Below are 22,511 nucleotides of genomic sequence, written 5' to 3'. Positions count from 1 at the left end.
CCTCTGTTAGCACAGCTCTCCCCTCCTACCATCCAGGATACATTCATGTACCATGCACTGCATTTTGGGTCCTGTCAGTGTCTTAATCACAAGTTTCTGTCTTTTGTATCATTTATGTTGACTTGTTGAAAGATCAAAGTGTTTTTAAAATGTTGTGTAGAGTATCCCTCCGGAGAAGGCAATGGCACCCACTCCAGTACTGTTGCCTGGAAAATCCCATGGATGGAGGAGCCTGGTGGGCTGCAGTCCATGGGGTCGCTACGAGTCTGACATGACTGAGTGACTTCACTTTCACTTTTCACTTTCATGCGTTGGAGAAGGAAATGGCACCCCACTCCAGTGTTCTTGCCTGGAGAATCCCAGGGATGGCAGAGCCTGGTGGGCTGCCGTGTATGGGGTCGCACAGAGTTGGACACGACTGAAGTGACTTAGCAGCAGCAGCAGCAGCAGAGTATCCCTCAATCTGGATTTGTTTTATTGTTTCCTTTGGATTAGATTCAGTTTAAACTTTTTTTTTTTTTGGTAAGAGTGCTATGATGACATTTCACATCCAGAGCATTTAATGCCAATTTATTACATTGTTGGTGATGTGCTAAGGTAGTGTCATCCAAGCCTCTCCATTTTAAAGCTATACTTTTCTCTTTATAGTTAATGAATACCTATAGGGTAATGACCTTGAGACTTTATAATATCCTGTTGCCTAACAGCCTTATACTTAGTGGTTTTAGCATCATTGACAGAGCCAGTTATGCATGTGGCTGCAGAATGGGGATTTTCTATCATTCTTTCTACATTTATTAGGCAACTCTTGTTTTGTAAAGAACCTCTCCCTTTTTATCCTTTTTCAGTATTACTGTGGTCTCATTATCATCTATAACCTGATTACTCTGATACTTAAATTGTCCAAATTTTACCAGTGAGAGCCCCTTCTGTCAGGCTCTTAACATACACACAAGTATGCAACATGCATTTGCATGTTTGCACAGTCCCCACCTTGCAATAAATAAATAAGATAAATTCCATGAGATTCCCCTCCCATGACTTACTTTATTTTACTCATTTCTTAATCTTGAGATTCTTTTCATATGAGTTACGTATGGGATATGTTACTACTTTTTAAAATGGTATATATTAATAGCTATAGAATGGATCAACCATAATGTCTTTACTTTTTTTTTGTTTCTAGTTTTCCACTGACATGTTAACAAATATGTGTGACATATATTAATGTCATAATTTGTACAGGATAGATTTCTAGAATGAATCAAAATATAAGTACATTTAAACTTTCTAACAAACTTTGCCAGATTGCCCTTCAAAAAGACTGTATTTATTAGTATTCTTCCAACAGTATACTATTTGATCACTCTGCAACATTGCATATTAGTAAGTTTTAAAAATCCTTTTGGAGACTATCTCTTAATTAAAATATGTGTTCCTCTTATTAGTATTGAAGGTTGGTAGTAATATATGTGGCCAGTTTTTTTTTTTTTTTTTTTTTTCCTATTGCTTGCTGTACAGTTCTCATGTCATTTCTTTATTTTTTATTTTTAAAAAAAGGTATTTTATTTTTGCCTGTGCTGGGTCTTCACTGCTGTGTGCAGGTTTTTCTCTATGGTGAGTGGGGGCTACTCTTTAGTTGCAGAGTGCGAGCTTCTCATTGCTGTGTCATCTCTTCCTGCAGAGCACAGGGTCTGGGGTACAGGAGCTTCAGTAGTCGTGGTCTTGGGCTCAGCTGCCGCACTGCACATGGGGACTCCCCTGACCAGGGATTGAACCCCGTATCCCCTGCGTTGGCAGGTGGACTCTCAATCACTGGACCACCAGGGAAGCCCTCTTTGTCATTTCTTAACCTGTCATTTTTCTTATTAACTTATTGGAATTTTCTTTTTTAGTAATGTTAATCCTTTGTCTGTTATGTGTGTTACAAATAGTTTGTATCCTTGCAAATACTTTTCCACCTTGTCCTGTACATTTTAACTTTGTGGTATTTTTCACTGTTTAGAATGTTCATTTTTTTTTATACAGTCACATATGTAGATCTTTCTACAAGTTCCAAAATGAATTTTTGTCTAAAATTAATGAATCCAGAAGAAGGGAAATTTTCTAAGGCGTAATGGGAAGCTAGTCTTGCTAGGTTTTGTGTTTTTGGTTTTGATTTTTAATCAGGTGCCTAAGTGACAGACTTCCATATTGTAAATTAACCAGGTCACTTTTCCTTAAATATTTTCATGGTTAAATATGAACTTCTTAAATGTTTTATTTTATAAAAAGCTAATTGTCCATCATAATGTATTGGGTAAGTGGGTAAGTGAAAGTTGCTGTCATGTCTGACTGTTTGAGACCCCATGAACTATACAGTCCATGGAATTCTCCAGGCCAGAATACTGGAGTGGGTAGCCTTTCTCTTCTGCAGGGGATCTTCCCAACCCAGGGATCGAACCCAGGTCTCCTGCTTTGCAGGTGGATTCTTTACCAGCTGAACCACAGATGAATAGTAAATAAAAATGAGGGAAGTATAGAACAGAGAGACGATAAAACATTTCTAACAGTCCTAATATCCAGACAACCATAGTTATTGCTTTGATGTATTTCCTTTATCTTTTTCCCTTAAAAGAAATGCTTAAATAATTATAATTTAGAGAGATCTTTAAGCTGAGATTTTGCTAAAAGATAGTTTTCCAAATGTGCTTTTTAAATGTATAACTGTCTAATTCTTTTTGGAGTACTTCATCTAAATGTAGATAAATCTCTTTTCTTTTGAGGTTGCAACTTGTCACTTAGTATAAACACCTTTGTGACAAGATCTTGTAACTGACTTGTAATAGTAGGGTACCCCTGACTGTGATGTCAGTTATCCTGATATATTGATTGCACTGTGTCTGAAGAAAAATGTCACCTGCATGTCATAGTACATGACAGAGCATTAGGTAGTATACTTGCCAACAATGTTTTAAATAAGGTCTCTAAGAGATATTCCTCCCACTCCCCCCCCCCCATTTTATTTATTTTCCAGTCTGCTATTAGCCTAGCCCTAGACTTTTTTTTTTTTCTTAGCATACGAAAAAATGTATCCTTAGCAGTGTTCACGGAGTAGCAGATGTTCAAGTAATCACCATTTGGACTTTATGTGTCAACTGCATTTTGTCTCTTTTGTGCCTTAGGATATATTTGTGATAGGTATCATGCATATTATAAGTTCTTTTCTCATCATCAGCAATATTACTCAGTTTACTTAAAAACTTTTAGTAGGTTTTATAATCAGAGTTCTAGTGATAGGATGTTAAGTACAGAAAAAAATGTTTTAAATAGCAAATTTTGTGTTCCTGTTTTTTTTGTACTGAGAGATAGGATAAATATTAAATACTTAATGAAGGTCAGGTAACTCAGCCTCAGTGATGTGGTTGGTCAAAGTTACACAGCTAGAAAGTAGAAGACTGTAGGTCTTTTGGTCCCCAGTGACAAGTTGAATGGGGAAAGTTTCCTCTGATTTGGACTGTACATATTTCTTTTTTTTTTTGGACTGTACATATTTCTTGAATAATTCAAAACAATTATAGACACATTTTATATTATTTTTCATTAAATAAGATTCACATAGGTTGTGCTACTCAGAGGTTGATATTAATTGTTGAGTCATGTCCGACTCTTTTGTGACCCCATGGACTATAGGCCTCCAGGCTCCTCTGTGGGTTTCCAGGCAAGAACACTGGAGTGGGTTGCTATTTCCTCCTCCAGGGGATCTTCCCAACCCAGGGACTGAATATGTGCCTTCTGCACTGGCAGGTGTATTTTTTTTTTTTTTTTAACCACTGGGCCACCAGGGAAGCCTTGATCATAATTTCAAGAAATAAAACATTTCTAACAGTCCTAATATCCAGACAACCATAGTTAGTGCTTTGATGTATTTCCTTTATATTTTTCCCTTAAAAAAAAAAGCTTAAATAATTATAATTTAGAGAGATTCTTAAGTTGAGATTTTGCTAAAATAATAGCAAACATGGTTTTCCTGTTTACCCATTTTAAAACATGAAAAACCTATATGAAATAGGTTTTATATATCTATAAATTTTTAATTTTCTACATATCATCATATAAAAAACCTTTTTTCCATAATCATATTGAAGGTGTACTTTTTGTATCTTTTACTCAAAATTAGATAGGTTGAAGAGAATAAACCTCATTTTATGATAGTTTAAATTGTTGTGTATGAAAGAAAGAAAAAGATGTTAAAATGTATTTAGTCTTTAATTTAAATGGATTAGAGTGGATATAAATGTTAGAATTTCAGTCTACAGCTCAGTAGACACAACAGATATGGCAGAGAAATATGGAAAAGTGGCAAGTTGAAGACTGTAAAGGCAGTAACACAGTGTAGATCATTTTTCAAGGGCAGTGAAGCTGAAGAAGAAATACTTATCCACTTGTTCATTGTTTTTGAAGCTTATGTGATACCAATGTTTAAAGGGACCCTTAGAAATCACTTCTGAGGTTTTTGTAGGTGATTTAATCATTGTTTAAAATCATTGTTTAATCAGATGTTTGTCAAATGTGTGGTGTATTCTTTAAAAATTAAAATTGAAACTTTGCTTTATTTTAAAAGAGTGAGCTGCTATGATTTACCTTGATATTGGTAAATGAGATGAGTAAAATGGATAGTCATTTGGAGGGTTTTTTAACTTGGGACTTCATGTGAATACTAATGAAAAAAATTGCCTGAAAAATATTATTTTGTAAAGAAAATAGTTTTTTTCCTTGTGGTATTACATAACTGAGAAATCAAATTCACTATTTTTTATTATTTTGTGATTTTTCTTCAAATAAACTATTTGCTTACTGTTATTTTTACTGAAAAATGTTCTTATCTTGCTGATAATCAATAATAACTACTCCCAAGAGGAAAATTTTATTTCTTTTTCATTTTATGGTTTATCATTTTAAAAATGTATATCCAGACAGAAGTGATAAAGGTAATAATTATTACTATCCACAATTAGATGATTTAAAGAAATTAATATTTTGAATCTTTTCTTGTACATGATAGTCTAGCTCCTTTAAAATTTTTAACATTCTTCTGTATGACATTTGGATTATGTTGAGGTTCACTGTTGTAAAACCTTTGAATAACATTTGTTGTTCAGTCGCTCCATTCACGTCCAACTCTTTGTGACCCCATGGGATGCAGCACGCCAGGCTTGCCTTGTTCTTCACCAGCTCCCATAGCTTGCTCAAACTCATGTCCATTGAGTTGGTGATGCCATCCAACCATCTTATCCTCTGTCGTCCCCTTCTCCTCTAGCCTTCAATCTTTCCCAGCATCAGGGTCTTTTCCAATGAGTCTGTTCTTCCCATCAGGTGGCCAAAGTATTAGAGTTTCAGCTTCAGCATCAGTCCTTCCAATGAATATTCAGGACTGATTTCCTTTAGGATTGACTGGTTTGATCTCTTTGAGGTCCAGGAGACTCTCAAGAATCTTCTCCAACACCACAGTTCAAAAACATCAGTTCTTCAGCAGTCAGCCTTCTTTATAGTCCAACTCTCACATCCATACATGACTACTGGAAAAACCATAGCTTTGACTAGATGGACCTTTGTTGACAAAGTAGTCTCTGCTTTTTAATATGCTGTCTAGGTTGCTCATAACTTTTTTCCCAAGGAGTAAGCGTCTTTGAATTTCATGGCTGCAGTCACCATTGCAGTGATTTTGAAGCCCAGGAAGATAAAGTCTGTGTTTCCAGTGTTTCCCCATCTATTTGTCATGAAGTGATGGGATTACATACTTATTTGTTTCACTTTGGGTATCTTTGGTGGTTGTGAGAAGACAGTTTTCATCAGGCTCCTGTTGTCTGTGGAGTGTTCAATCAGTTCCAGTAGTCACATGATCTTACATGGATGCATGGAAACTCACCTCCATGGTGAAACCTTTTGAGAGAGAATTGTTACTTACATATGTTTCTCATAGTGGTATTTTTAGTGGCTTCAGTTTATTGAAGGGTACTTTGAGTGCTCCTTAGAATTTGGCAATAAGACCACCCTATTAGGATAAACCTGGTCAGAATTATCCTGGGATGGTTAATAGTAGGCTGTTTGTAGAAGTGACCTACCTTGAGAGTAATAAATGTGTCTTAGGAGATCAGAGAAATGCCCAACCTAAAGATAATGGGCATAATTGGAACTATTAATAGAATTAGGTTGTTATCTATTTAATTTTTAATGTGTATTATTTTTCTAAAGTACAGTTTGTCATGAGAGCAGTATCTTCCTTTCTAGAATATGAGAGATAATATGAAGTTTGTGGTACATCAAGCACCATTTAGGTAAAAAAACAAAAACTATTTAGGAGTCATGACTATTGTAATTAACCAGGGAAGTACTGTTTATTATAAGCCACAATAAGGGTTGATGTCCTACTCTGAAATGTGAAGGATTATGCTACCCTTCTTTTCATTATTTCAGTTCTGGATACATTTTTACAGAAGATAGTAGAATTATAAATGTTAAATAGATCAGATACCTTGTATAGCTCTAGACTGGCTCAATTGTGAATGGAACTCGCTTGTTTATCTCTAAACTATTCAGATTGCTCAGTAGCCTTAATTTATGTATGTGTATGCCTATTATTTTCCTTTTACTAGTACTTACTTTGCATTTATGGTTGTATGAATTTGTGTTTTAACCAAATTCATACAAAATTAAATCAGAGGTTTTTGTTTGTATGTTTTACATGATCATGGTCTTTTAGATATATTTAAATGCTCAGTACAAAGGTAGCTTGAAAATATTTACTAATTAATGGTTCCTAGACTCAATAGTTCTGATTTCTGTATAGTGAAAACTCATATTTTAATGTGTTTTTTGTAAAAAAATTCTAAAGAACTGTAAAATTTTCCCCTTCTGTAATGCTTTCCAGTAGACCTAAACTTGTCATAAAGAGTTATGTCATTGCATACACTATGAAATGGTGAAAACATTTTTATAAAATGATTTCAGTTCTGTGTTTTGACTTTAATATCATTCTTCTAAACCGTTAATTTTCAGAATTATTCTCTGCTTCCTTTCCCTTTTTCTTTTGTAACTTTATAAATGTGAGTTTAAAAAGTAAACTCTAATCATACGTCTTTTTTTTTTTTTAGGTTGTTATGGAGTTGATGGAGAGAGTGACTCTATTATGAGTTCAGCTTCTGAAAACTCCACTGAACCTTGGTTTTGTGATGCCTGTAAATGTGGTGTTTCCCCTAGCTGTGAACTGTGTCCCAATCAGGATGGAATTTTCAAGGAGACAGATGCTGGAAGGTTGATGTCATAATTCTTTTGTGTTAATATATCTGCTTTATAATGCCTATGCTTCTATTTTTGTATTTATGATTTTCTGAGTTAGACATTTTCATTTGATTGCTTCTTTGTGTCTTTTTGACATAGAGTAAGTGGACAGGAGGCTACATATCAGGGCAAAGAGGAAGAAAGATCATTTACTGAGTATCTGCATTTGCCTTTATAGCCTATAATGCCATTTAATCTTAGGAATGACTGTATGATCAGAGAGATGGTAAAGTTGCCTATTTTATAGGTAGAAGCTGAGGCTCAGATCTTTACATAATTTTGAACAAGTTCATAGTTAAATTTGAACTCAGATCTGTTTGACTTCAAGAGTATATTAGTAAATAGAACCTATACAATGATTATAAAAGGGGATATTTAACTTAAAGAAGTACTAAGCTATAATAAACAGTAACCATAAAGATATAAAAGAACTCTGAAGAATAATACTGTAGAGCTGAGAGAGAGTTTCCAGGGAAAGACAAACTTGGAAGGGAGACACCTTCCCCAAGACTATGGTTCAGGCCTTGTTAGAGAAAGTGTAGTTTGAACCTGCTGGATGGCAGGGAAGTTGGCTGGTTTGCCTGGTCCAGTACCTGGCCTGTTCTTGGCAAGTGGGTAACTGGGCAGTGGTTTCAAGCCAGGAGTGTGTGGTGTCTAGGTTGAGAGGGCCACAAAAAAGTGATCTTCAGGCCATGTCTGCAAGGTCACTGAGGGCAGAGCACTGGTGGGTGTCCTTTTCCCATCCTGAAGAGAAGCCCCTTCCTCTTACCGTGCCTTCTGCCACTCTACTGAGACAGAGCCGAGGATCATGTAGATGGGAAGTGCTGTTGGGATTCTGTTCATTATTTCAAAGCAGATATTGAAGAGTGGATTTGAGCTGAGAGGCACTAAAAGGATAACTGGTCCAGAGAACTATGTTCTTTTCACTAGATTCACACTCATTTTTAGTATCACATTTGAACAGTTGTCATTGTTACAGTGTTGGCATCTTTCTTGTTTTTCCCCAGGAGACTACCAGTTGGGATGGGTGACTAATATAAGATTAGTTCCCAACCTTTTATGTATTATATATCACTACTTACCCTCTTCCCCCATGTAAGAGGGGGTACTCAATTTTTTATTTTACCAGATATGGATATTTCAGTATTTTACTAAATGTTTAATATTTTAATAAGAACAGTGAAATAACCTAGACAAATTATCACGATCATTTTTCATATTTAAAATTTTGAAATGATAGGATGCATTATATGCCAAAAATGGTTTTTTTTAACTTAATAAATTTTATTTTAGTAAAGTAAAAGCTATTTTTTTCATTTTTACCTTAATTGGTGGGTAGGCCCTTGAAAATATTGCCATACAGTTGGGATAGCACAGAGTCTATCATGGAATCTTGGAGACTGTATATTGAGGGTATCTAGGAGAAATGACTACCTTGTATATTGATGTCTAGGAAAATGACCAAAAAGTTTACTTCTTGTCCCTCATTGCTTATCCTCAAAATAAACATTTAACACATTATTTGATGTATTGAATTGAGTCTGTGGTTTGTGTCATAGACAATGCCATTATTTTATGCCTGGACTCACTTTGACCTAGAATTAGGAAATTTACTACAACATTAAAAGTGTGTGCTTTCAAGTTAGACTGCCTATATTTGTATTCTGGTTTTTTCTTACTGTGATTTTAGGCAAGTAATTTAACCATTTTATGCCTCAGTTTCCTAGCACTTTTGAGAGGATTAAATGAGATGATGAAACTGCTGCACTGAATATGCCAGCAAATTTGGGAAACTCAGCAGTGGCCACAGGACTGGAAAAGGACAGTTTTCATTCCAATCCCAAAGAAAGGCAATGCCAAAGAATGCTCAAACTACCGCACAATTGCACTCATCTCACACGCTAGTAAAGTAAAGCTCAAGATTCTCCAAGCCAGGCTTCAACAGTACGTGAACTGTGAAATTCCAAATGTTCAAGCTGGTTTTAGAAAAGGCAGAGGAACCAGAGATCAAATTGCCAACACCCATTGATTATCGAAAAAGCAAGAGAGTTCCATAAAATCATCTATTTCTGCTTTACTGACTACGTCAAAACCTTTGACTGTGTGGATCACAACAAACTGTAGAGAATTCTTCCTGAGATGGGAATACCAGACCACCTGACTTGTCTCTTGAGAAATCTGTGTGCAGGTCAGGAAGCAACAGTTAGAACTGGAAATGGAACAACAGTCTAGTTCCAAATAGGGAAAGGAGTACATCAAGGCTGTATATTGTCACCCTGCTTATTTAACTTATATGCAGAGTACATCATGAGAAATTCTGGGCTGGATGAAGCACAAACTGGAATCAAGATTGCCAGGAGAAATAGCAATTAGCTCGGTTATGCAGATGACACCACCCATATGACAGAAAGCGAAGAAGAACTAAAGAGTCTCTTGATGAAAGAGTGAAAAAGCTGGCTTAAAACTCAGCATTCAGAAAACTAAGATCATGGCATCTGGTCCCATCACTTCATGGCAGATAGATGGGGAAACAGTGGAAACAGTGACAGACTTTATTTTTTTAGGCTCCAAATTCACTGCAAATGGTGACTGCAGCCATGAAATTAAAAGACGCTTGCTCCTTGGAAGAAAAGTTATGACCAACCTAGATAGCATATTAAAAAGCAGAGACATTACTTTGCCAACAAAGGTCCATCTAGTCAAAGCTATGGTTTTTTCAGTAGTCATGTATGGATGTGAGAGTTGGACTATAAAGAAAGCTGAGCGCTGACGAATTGATGCTTTTGAATTGTGGTGTTGGAGAAGACTCTTGAGAGTCCCTTGGACTGCAAGGAGATCCAACCAGTCCATCCTAAAGGAAATCAGTCCTGAATACTCATTGGCAGGACTGATGCTGAAGCTGAAACTCTAATACTTTGGCCACCTGATGCAAAGAACTGACTCATGTGAAAAGACCCTGTAGCTGGAAAGATAGAAGGCAGGAGGCACAGGGGATGACAGGATGAGATGGTCAGATGGCATCACTGACTCAATGGACATGAGTTTGAGTAGGCTCTGGGAGTTGGTGATGGATAGGGAAGCCTGGTGTGCTGTAGTCCATGGGGTTGCAAAGAGTCGGACACGACTGAGTCACTGAACTGAACTGAAATGAGATGATTTCTGTAAACAGTGTAGTTTCTGAAACTTAAGTGTTTAATAAATATCTCCTTAGTTCCTCTGCTGCTGCTACGTCTACTGCTAGTGCTTTTTTGATACTATTCCATTTATTTAAGGTAATCTTAGAAAAGAAACTGCATAAATCCTTTCTTAATAACTTTTCGGTCCTGCAATTTGAAATTTATGGTAATAAATGGTTGTGAAAAAGTACGGCAGCTTTGAGAAACACAATTTCCTTTTAGGGAAGAGTATTTATTTTACCTTTTCTCTTGTCAATAATTTGAAATTTCTATTGAGAAACTATAAAGTAGCTCTGTTACTACACTAATATGTAATATATACTAATACACAATCCACAAACTAACTTGTAAAATTGTCTCTGATTGAAGAAAAGGGAGGCTTCTTTAACCATTGAGTTTTACTCAGATATATTTATATTGGCTTCTGTGGATCTTTCATATATGTAGACACCTCCCTTGTTGGTGTAGCCTGGAAAATTCTTTATGCTCTTTGAACATTTTATTTGTGTTGATGCCCATACTTACCTGTAGAGTACTGTGGGAATTACAGGTCTTGATACAGTTTGAAGGATGTAATACTAGCTTGAATCAAGAGCAAAAAAGCCATGAAGATTTGACAAGGTATTTAGTACTCTAGCTTCAAATGGAAAACAGATGAAAAGAAAGAACTATGTATGGAAAGAATGAAAAATTTTTGAAATTTTCTTCTATTACATAGGCCATTTAGACTGCTTTCCCTTCTGTGTCTGATGGGAGCCACATATACTACAATAGAAAATTATGCAGTTTAATGTGAGAAGACCATCAATACATTCTTATCATTGAATTTTTATTTTATTTTTTTCTTAAAGAGTATTTTATCCTGCCTTCAGTTCAGTTCGGTTCTGTCACTCAGTCATGTCCGACTCTTTGCGACCCCATGAATTGCAGCACGCCAGGCCTCCCTGTCCGTCACCAACTCCCGGAGTTCACCCAGACTCATGTCCATCGAGTCAGTGATGCCATCCAGCCATCTCATCCTCTGCCGTCCCCTTCTCCTCCTGCCCCCAATCCCTCCCAGCATCCTGCCTTAGTGGTATTATAAACCTGAATATAGGAAATATTACACATACTTTAATAGCATATCACACCTTATGCTGCAAGCATTTCACATACTTCTTTGTCACTTCCCCACTGCCTGCCTGGTGCTGTGTTCTTCAGTTCAGTTCAGTCGCTCAGTAATTAATTACTGAATGAATAAATGCAGGAATGAAAATAACTCCTGAAATGAGTTTTTTTAATGTGTTATAAAGACACCGCAAGTACAAAGCATTTCAAAATCAAGTTTGATCGATGAATGTAGTTCTTATGTGAAATGAGTTTTTGTGAAGTATTTTTCTACTTAGTTTGCTTTATTAAAATATGTAAATTTAAAAGAATGTATTAATAGCTTCTGTGCTAGAATGACAATTCTGACTCTTGTTTTTTTGGTGGTCTTATGGGATGCTTGTTTTTTGTTCCCTTTCCTGATCAACATCTGCCTTCAAAGCTCCAAGAAAAATGAATGATAAAGTAACAAGGAAGTTTATTCGTTTTTGATTTCTCAATTTGTCTTAATTACAAGGTTCTAAAGTACATTTAGTTAAACAAACGAACAAAAATCTATATACAACAGATATTAAAAAGGACCAAAATTATCTCAGCTGTTTGGTATGTATTTTAATAAAGACTTAAGTTGGCATCCTCATAAGTGTGGTTGTGGAAAATGATACACTTTTGTGCCAGTCACACTAAAATGGCAGTTTCAATCTGTAGTACTTGTGTGACTAGTTCTAAAAGATTTTAAGAAGGTCAGTATGAAGCAAGCAGTCAGCTGTTGGGTTTATCAAAGATAAACTCCTACAGAGTACAGCGGCATTTAATACATCAGTGGAGCATGAAAAAACTGCACAAATTAAATTGAGAAAGCAGCTGCTCGTTGAAGATGTGTATCTTTATATTGAACTCCACAGGATGCATTTGGGAAGTTGGATTACAACATTTTATCAAGAAAATCTCAAAACTTTGAATTTTCTTCCCAGTAAAAAAGGATAAATTTTAAAGATTTGTAACTATTTTCCCCAGTACCTCTATAAAATGATTCTTAGTCTTATTTCTTTAAGACTCATAGTGCTTCACAAAACAGAACCAGGTAGCAATCATAGCCTCTCAAGCTATGATAAAGTAAAATTTGTTGTTAATATTTTCACAAGGTTAAGAGATATTTGCCATCTCATTTTTACCTTCTTTCTTGCAGAGATGAGGGAGATCTGTTTACATTTCAAAATCTAGTGGTCCTGTATTTTGCATGGTTGTAAGCAAACAGAAAGAGTTCCTGATATATTTTATAGAGGTTCAGAACAGTTTTTAAAAAATGTAATTAGAATCAATTCCTACTTTTTTTTTAGTACACTGAAACTCTGAACATTTTGTTGTTGCTGTTGTTTAGTGTTGTAAAATCATCCAGACTTTAAAAATTATTTATTTGTGGGGCACATACATAGTACATAGGTTGTATGGTGATCTGATGAGCTGAATGAACTGTGACTTCCTTATATTATCACAACTCTTCTGTCCAGTCTCCTATCAATCAGTTTCAACCTAGGAAGAAAGAAAGTTAAGATGCACACCAAGAATTTTTTTTTTTTTAATATGTCCTTAAGGATTATCCAATAGCTTTTAGAAAAAAGTAGCAGGAAAGATCAATGTTATATAATTTATGCAGAGTAACTAACGTCACAGTTCTTAAATTAGGATCCTTAATTCTCAGAGTGCTTAAAATATTGTGCATACCTTTCCATGCACATGAAAATGTTTTGTTTCATTTGAATAGTGGTTTTGTGCAAATATTTAAGAATAACAGATAAGTGCAAAGTGCGGTGAATATTAAGTGAAAGGCAATTATAGTTGTTATCTCTCAGCTTTGGCTAAGCTGCTGGAAAAATAGTGCTTATTGCAGTCCCCTTTTCTGTAATTAAATGATATAATTATATAAGTGTTTAATATTCTTTAGTTGTATGTCTGAGGTTTTGAGACCCGGCCATAAAATTCTTGCAGTAGTTATTTGATATGGCAGATATATTTTATGTTTATTTTCCACGTGGGCATTTTATCAGAAGGTTTGATAACAAAATCATATCTTTTCTCCTTATAGATGGGTTCACATCGTTTGTGCCCTGTACGTTCCTGGTGTAGCCTTTGGAGATATTGACAAATTACGACCAGTAACACTAACAGAAATGAACTATTCCAAATACGGTGCCAAGGTGAGACAAACTGTATTTGGTTGTCTAAGAGAAAGTTTTACTTGTTAGTTTATATGGCTTTTTGCTAATATCATTATTAACTACAGAAATGCTTATTACTAATTATGCTATTGCTTGTGTGTGTGCTTAGTCAGTCTGTTGTGTCTGACTCTTTGTAACCTGTTTGGGCTGTAGCTTGTCAAGTTTCTCTGTCCATGGAATTTTCCAGGAAAGAATACTGGAATGAGTTGCCATTTCCTTCTCCATGGGATCTCCCGACCCAGAGATTGAACCCAGGGTCTCCAGAATTGCAGGCAGATTCTTTACTGTCTGAGCCACCAGGGAAGCCCAATTATGCTATTGGAGAGTACTAAATCATTTATAATTGACAGTAATTTCCCCAGAAAGCCAGTAATATATAAATTCTTCCATGTGTTTGTAATTTAGTTTAACCTGTGGGGAAAAATGATAGTTGATATCACTGTTGTTTCCCTGGCATTTGGCACACTGCTTAGTGTATAGTGAATTCTCAGATTAAATCCTTATTTTTAACCAGTTGGACTGAATACGAGCTTAATTTCTAACTTTACTTTTGAAATGAAATTTATGAAATTATGAAAAGAGTACATGAAAAACCCATTATTTTCTCAGATTTCAAGGACTGATTTTATGCCTACATAACCTGCCCTAGCAAATGAGTCTCCGTAGGTTATAAATTGGTTTTTCACTATGACTTTTAGATTATGAGTGATAAGATTACACACTTATTAATTTAAACTTAAGTATATAATTACTGCAGACATCTTTAGAATGGTAGAACTAATTAGGCACTGATACATATTCTCTTTCCATTACTGTCTGTTGGGCATTTGGGAAGGGAGTCTCTTGAAGAGCATTAGTAACATATTAAAGGTAAGGTGAAAAACTTAGATATTGTTGGAAGATTCTGATTTTAAACTTTGATAGTTTCTGCTGTTATATCCAGAATATCCTCCTTGGACTTTAACAATCACTCCAGTAATCTTTTGCTTTGGTTTGGGTATGCAGCTCCCCTCTCCAGAATTAGCTAAAGCTTCTAGGCCCTAGTATTGAATTTACTTTCCTCAGGTAACTGTACACTGTCTTGTTGCTTCTCTAATGCCTTTAAACTATAGTAAATAAATACTAATTTGTCTACATTTTCTAGTTGAGTAGAAGCAATACAGATTACCTAGTCCACCAGTTTTGGAAATGGAAGTTCCTACTTTTTGATAGCAGCTTCCATCAAGCATAAAAGGAACTGACTTCCATCATTTTCAATAGGCATATGTTGTTACCATAAATATAAATCTCAGAGCAATTAAAAAAAACCAGTAAGCAGATACTGCTTCATAAAACTGAGGCTAGCAGTGACCTCTGGATTAAAAACGAGTCATTAAATGTATAATTATCAGCTGATTTTTTTTTATCACCTGCTTTTGTGTTGAAGTATTACTAGGAAAAGGAGTAAAAAAATTATGTACTGTCTAGCTCATCTGCAAAATCAAACCCAATGTTGTGAGTTTTATCTTAGACAGCTCTCTAGACCACATTGTCTATCCATTTCCTAATCCTGATTACTTTCTTCCTTATGTTCTCAGTTGCTTCGTTCCCTAGCGTTGTAAATGATTCAGGCAATTGAGGAAGATTCTATTTTCTTTGTTGATTGTTCTGTAGTCTTTTAAGACTTCAGTGTCAGACATTTTTTCTTTGTGTTCTCTCAAAAGTCCCTTACCCAATTTCAGTTGGGTTTTTTGGTTTCATGTTTATATTACTACTTGTTGATATTTTATACCATATATATACTACTGTTAATAAAAAGACCTTTAACTAGGCAGCAGAATGTCAGGAGTTGGCAGTATTTTCACACCGGTGCCCAGAACACAGTTCTTGGATAACAGTGCTAATATATCAGTTTGGTACTGTCTAGCCAGTAGGTACTAACTGTTACAGTATTACAATGATCTTTTTAGCATCTATTGAAACTTTTTCATTTTTCTTTTTAAATGTTTCCCTCATATTTAATTTATATAGACTGCATTTATTAAGCAGTTCTTCCTTAACTGTCTGCTGATGGTCTTTCATAATTTAGCAAGTTTTTTTGTGAAGGTTCATATTTATAGAGTATATTTTGATAGTAGGTTTTTTTTTTTCCTTTTCTTCCTCTCCGTAGTTTAGTTAAAGTATTACAAAAATAAGTCAGGGTGCTGGAATTTGGGGTAATTTCAACAGTTTATACCTTTAGTTTTGCAGTTTTTCCTTTTATATATAGGAAGAATATAAATAATTGGTTATATTGTGTATTATTATTAATTTCACAAAATTGTTTACTTAAGATTGCTTCTGCTTCTCTTAAATATATTTTTAAAATGTGTTATTTCTTTGATTTCAATGTCTAGATCTTTTGGTGAATTTTCTCTGGCTTCTTATTCGTTTTCTTTAATTTTTTCAAATAGTATATTGTTGAAATAAGTGTAGTTTAATGGTTAAGAGCATGGTCTTTAAGATTATCTGGTTAAAGACTGCACTAACCTCAGTTTTCTCATGTGTAAGATGAGAATGACTGTAGTACTTCTTCCACATATTATTATGAAATAGTGTCAGATGACACTATAAATAATTATATATATTAATTCATGTAACGTGCTTAGAATAGTGCGTAGTGCATGGTAAGCCCTCAACTACTTATTGTTATAATCATTATTATATAAGTGGAATTTTGGTTTTGTAGAACTATATAGAGAATTACTTTTTTTCTTATAAATATTTGGCTTACCTAAGGTTTTTGTTTATATTGATATACTATTGGTACTATTGGTTCACTATTTGTATTTTGTAGAAGCTTTGAATGAGAATACAGTTTCTGTTCTGGGAATGTTTTCCCTCTGAGACTTTTCCTATTATTCCACTGTAGGAGTGTAGCTTCTGTGAAGACCCTCGTTTTGCTCGAACTGGAGTTTGCATTAGCTGTGATGCAGGGATGTGCAGAGCCTATTTCCATGTGACCTGTGCTCAGAAGGAAGGTCTGCTTTCAGAGGCAGCAGCAGAAGAGGTAGGTTTATTTATATCCATGGTTGGTGAATATGTTCATAAGACTTATTATGACTCCATTATATTCTCTAACAGGTGTGCATCTTAAAATAAATTTGTGAGTTTATTCTTTAAGTGTTTGTCTAGATCACTGGTCTGAAACTTTGAGTAAGCAATATATATGAATTTTTTCAGTCTTAAAGCCAGCCATACCTTTGGAAAACATGTTACAAATTTTATAATGAAATCTGACAGATAAAATGAAACATAATTCAAGGTGTTTTAAAGGATTATAATGTCTGCGTATCTTGTATAAGAATCTAAAATTATATTTTAGTAATAACCTTGCTCTGTTTCTCTTTAAGTAAAATCACTACCCTGTCTTCAGTACCTGCATTTCTATTTCTTTACAATTGTTTCTAATTCTAAAATTTTCCTACTAGAAATTTAAGCAATCAGTCATTTTCAAAGTACATTTTTGGAACTCTTCAGTATTCTCTCAAGGTCTGTGAGGTTAAAACTGTCTTCATAATAGTATGAAAATAATACGTACTTTTTTTGCTCTTAATTTTCTCACAAGTAATAGTGGAGATTTCCAGAGATTATATAGCATATAACAATATAAGCATTTGAATGTGGAAGCAGTTTTGAAAATCCAGCTGTCTTCTTTAAATCTAGGTATTAAGAGACTTGCGAAAATGTAAAACAGTGTCAATCTTCTCACTAAAAATTTTTATGTATGTAAATCTTAGTATTTTTCATTAAACTGTTATTTTTATTAACATGTACTGGGCTTATTGTTATTTTAAAATAAATGAATATTTTAAAAATTTCTCAATTTTAAATTCTAATATGGTAACTGTAACTCACATAAACTCTTTGCAGGTCTTCAAAACCTTTTACTACTGTAAGGGATCCTGAGACCAAGTTTTGTTTTCTTTGTTTTTTTTTAAGCTTTTTATATAAGTAGGTAATTGAGTGTTCTATAATTCTTACTTTATATTTGGAATAGATTTATGGAATATCTAAGCCTCTGTTGTTATGCTACTTTATTGGGTGAATTTTCAGTGTCATGTAAAAATATATTTTTTATGTTGGGCTTTCATCTTACTCCATTTTATTTCATAGGCAAGAAACAAGTGACAAAGATAATCTCATGAAGAAAAATTTTTGAGCCAATTTTAAGGGACATATTTTACCAATGAATTGATCCTATTTAGATTATAATTTGGGCACATGTATCTGGTTTTGTGCCAGTCTCTGATTATGATGAGTTGTATTTTGATTAATTGAAGAAGAGTACTAAAGGGACATTGTGCATTTTCACAGCTATTTGGTAGACCTATATAGAGGAGCAGTTGTATAATGGGGTCATGTAGATTACTCACTGGTCATAGCAAACACCCTCCTCCAATGACACAAGAGACGACTCTACACATGGACATCAAATGGCCAGAACCAAAATCAGATTGGTTCTGATTATATTCTTTGTAACCAAAGATGGAGAAGCTGTTTGCAGTCAGCAAAAACAAGACTGGGAGCTTATAGTGGCTCAGATCATGAATAAGTGGCTCCTTATTGCAAAATTCTGACTTAAATTGAACAAAGTAGGGAAAACCACTAGGCCATTCAGATATGACCTTTAGGTCAAATCCCTTACTATTATACAGTGGAAGTGACAAATAGATTCAAGGGATTAGATATGATAGACAGATCTAATCTGGAAAGCTATGGATGAAGAATCATGACATTGTATAGGAGGCAGTGATCAAAACTATCCCCAAGAAAGAGAAATGCAGAAAAGCAAAATAGTTGTCTGAGGAGTCCTTACAAATACCTGAGAAAAGAAGAGAAGCAAAAGGCAAGGGAGAAAAGGAAAGATATATCCATCTGAATGAAGAGTTCCAAAGAATAGCAAGGAGAGATAAGAAAGCCTTCCTCAGTGATCAATGCAAAGAAATACAGGAAAACAATAGAATGGGAAAGACTAGAGATCTCTTCAAGAAAATTAGAGATACCAAGGGAACATTTCATGCAAAGATGGGTATAATAAAGGACAGAAATGGTATGGACCTAGCAGAAGCAAAAGATAGAGATGGCAAAAGTACACAGAAGAACTCTACAAAAAAGATCTTCATCACCCAGATAACTACAATGGTGTGATCATTTACCTAGAACCAAACATCTTAGAGTGTGGAGACAAGTGGGCCTTAGGAAGCATCACTATGAACAAAGCTAGTGGAGGTGATGGAATTTCAGTTGAGCTCTTTCAAATCCTAAAAGATGATGGTGTGCAAGTGCTGCACTCAGTATGCCAGCAAATATGGAAAACTCAGCAGTAGCCACAGGACTGGAAAAGGTCAGTTTTCATTCCAGTCCCAAAGAAGGGCAATGCCACAGAATCTTCAAACTACTACACATTTGCACTCATTTCACATGTTAGCAAAGGAATTCTCAAAATTCTCCAAGCCAAGCTTCAGCAGTACGTGAACTGAGAACTTCCAGATGTTTAAGCTGGATTTAGAAAAGGCAGAGGAACCAGAAATTCAATTGCCAACATCTGTTCGATCATAGAAAAAGCAAGAGAATTCCAGAAAAACATCTACTTCTGCTTCTTTGACTACCCCAAAGCCTTTGACCGTGTGGAAAATACTTCAAGAGGTGGGAATACCAGACCACTTTACCTGCCTCCTGAAAAACCTGTATGCAGGTCAAGAAGCAACAGTTAGAATTGGACATGGAACAACAGACTGGTTGAAAATTGTCAAATCTGTATAGTGTCACCCTGCTTATTTAACTTATATGAAGAGTATATCATGCAAAATGCCGGGCTGGCTGAAGCACAAGCTAGAATCAAGATTGCCGTGAGAAATATCAATAACCTCAGATACGCAGTTTGTATCACCCTTATGGCAGAAAGTGAAGAGGAACTAAAGAGCCTCTTGATGAAAGTGAAAGAGGAGAGTGAAAAAGCTTGCCTAAAACTCAACATTCAAACAACTAAGATCATGGCATCCCGTCCCATCACTTTATGACGAATAGTTGGGGAAACAATGGCAACAGTGACAGACTTTATTTTCTTGGTCTCCAAAATCACTGCAATGGTAACTGCAGCCGTGAAATTAAAAGATGCCTGGTCCTTAGAAGAAAAGCTATGACCAACCTAGACAGCTTATTAAAAAACAGAGACATTCCTTTGCCAACAAGGCAAAGCTGTGGTTTTTCAAGTGGTCATGTATGGATTTGAGAGTTGGACCATAAAGAAAGGTGAGCACCGAAGAATTGATGCTTTTGAACTGTGATGTTGGAGAAGATTCTTGAGAGTCCCTTGGACTGCAAGGAGATCAAACCAGTCAATCCTAAAGGAAATCAGTCCTAAATATTCATTGGAAGGACTGATGCTAAAGCTCCAATACTTTGGCCACCTGATGTGAAGAGCCCACTCATTAGAAAAGACTCAGATGCTGGGAAAGATCAAAGGCAGGAGGAGAAGGGAATGACAGAAGACAAAATGGTGGATGGCATCACTGACTCAATGGACATGAGTTTGAGCAAGCTCTGGGAGATGGTAGAGGACAGGGAAGCCTGGCGTGTTGCAGTCCATGGGGTCACAAGAGTTGGACATGAATTAGCGACTACTGAACAACAACAAATCACTCAAGATGGTTGGCAGAAATCCAGAGAGATAAAAGAAGTAAGACTCAGCAGATCAGATAAATCTCAGTGAATATCTGCATCAGGGAATCTGTAGGTTAAGGTTATGACTTTACTTCTGGAAACTTTGAACTTCGTAGGCAGGATGGTTTTTTTGTAGCCATTTCTTTTAGAACTTGAGAGGACTTTGCCTTTTATACTGTGATAGTTTGGGTCTCTTTGTATAGTGCCATCCATCATTATTTTTGGTAGACAGTCGCTAAGAGTCAGACATGACTGAGCGACTTCACTTTCCCTTTTCACTTTCATGCATTGGAGAAGGAAATGGCAACTCACTCCAGTGTTCTTGCCTGGAGAATCCCAGGGATGGGGCAGCCGGGTGGGCTGCTGTCTGTGGGGTCACACAGAGTCAGACGTGACTGAAACGACTTAGCAGCAGCAGCAGCAGCCATTTAATTAATGAAAATGTGTGAAGCAGCCATGTATGGGACGGCAGGTATAATGGGGTCCATAGTGATTTAGAGATTGCATCTCCACATAAAGGCATTCAAATTAAAACAAACAAAATACAGTATTACATTGAATAAATAGTTTACAGTTTGTGGTCTGAATATCTATATATCTGTGAGCTAATCTGGGGAAATTTACAGAGAAAGTTAGATAAATCATGATGTGGAAACAGGTTTTTTTCCTTGCCTTGCTCCCTCCTTTGATTGATTAGGTAGGAATTCTGGATTTTGGAATAATGAAGTGTGATTTTTCTCTCCCCATCTTGTTAAATGAACTCTTCTTTGGGGAAATGATTTAAAGCATATTTGCAGGTATTTGTGGTTTCTTCTTGTAAACAGTTATATAGTTGAAAAATCAACTATATAAAGAATATATAAAGAAACCATATAAAGAATTTTGAATAGGGTTTTAAAATACAAGACTTGGCTTGAATCAATATCAATGAACTTTGCTCTTGTCAGTAAACGTCTTGTTAAAATGAACTTCTTGGCTACTTCTCCTGGTTGTACTTGTGTAGATTAAGATTTATGTAATGCATATTTGATGAAAAAATAAATTTTAAATCAAAATAGATGTGCTGTTTGTAGGTATGTCTTGTCTTCTGTTTCAGTTTTGTGACATTAGAGAAAGCACTTTTTTTTTTGTCTTTTTTAAAGACTGTTTTATTAAGTTGGATATCTTACTTCTTGATGGGTGTTTTATACAGGCAGTCAAAGAAAGGTTGAAAAAGAGAGTGAGTACTTTGGTTTCATCCAGTGACATCATAACCCTAGCATACTTTTTACGTCTTTTTATAGCCGTCTGCCATAGTACTTTATCCTATTAGTGACATCTATTCTATTGCTTTTGACCCATTTTGTGAAAATTCTAGATTATTTAGAATATTTAACCATGTTATGACCCTGCTTGCTCAGACGGTAAAGCATCTGCCTACAATGAGGGAGACCTAGGTTTGATCCCTGGGTCGGGAAGATCCCCTGGAGAAGTCAATGGCACCCCACTCCAGTACTCTTGCCTGGAAAATCCCATGGATGGAGGAGCCTGGTAGGCTACAGTCCATGGGGTCGCAAAGAGTTGGACACAACTGAGTGACTTCACTTCACTTAATGACAAAATATGTCTTATTGTTAAAACCACACTATAAAACAGGCCCAGTTATGCTGATTGCAACTTATGTTTCATATCATATAGTTAGCCTTAAGATTCCTTATCTTTCACTTAAACCATCTGGTAGTTTCTTCTATGATAAAGTATGATTTTGGTACTGTGAACATTGTTATAATCTGTTACCATGTAAAAAATTCTCTTTGAAATAATGTGAAATTATGTATCAATTTTTTTTCCTACAACCTTTGGTTTAATGCATTGAAATCATTCATGAATTAAATTTCAAAGGCTCAAATTAGATATTTGGCACTGAACTGATGCCTTAATATTGCTAGAAGAACCAGGATTGGTAAGAATAGCTCTTGTTGGATAAAATATTTTTAAATGAATTAATGAAGAAGTTACATTCCTTAAAAGTAGGTATTTTGTATGA

General features: G+C 35.4%; 1 protein-coding gene across 9 annotated transcripts in view; it reads left to right on the top strand.

The window, feature by feature from the left end:
• Positions 1-22,511, top strand: part of PHF14 (PHD finger protein 14) — a 199,913-nt gene that overhangs the window by 20,938 nt on the left and 156,464 nt on the right. For all 9 annotated transcript variants that reach the window (XM_070369782.1, XM_070369783.1, XM_070369785.1 and 6 more), the window contains exons 5-7: positions 7,134-7,293; positions 13,669-13,780; positions 16,692-16,829. In XM_070369782.1, the coding sequence (XP_070225883.1) occupies positions 7,134-7,293; positions 13,669-13,780; positions 16,692-16,829 (410 nt within the window). The remainder of the gene's footprint in view (positions 1-7,133; positions 7,294-13,668; positions 13,781-16,691; positions 16,830-22,511) is intronic.

This window comes from Bos mutus, chromosome 4, assembly GCF_027580195.1.
Source record: "Bos mutus isolate GX-2022 chromosome 4, NWIPB_WYAK_1.1, whole genome shotgun sequence".
Taxonomy (NCBI): domain Eukaryota; kingdom Metazoa; phylum Chordata; class Mammalia; order Artiodactyla; family Bovidae; genus Bos; species Bos mutus.
This window is presented reverse-complemented; position numbering and strand designations above follow the sequence as displayed.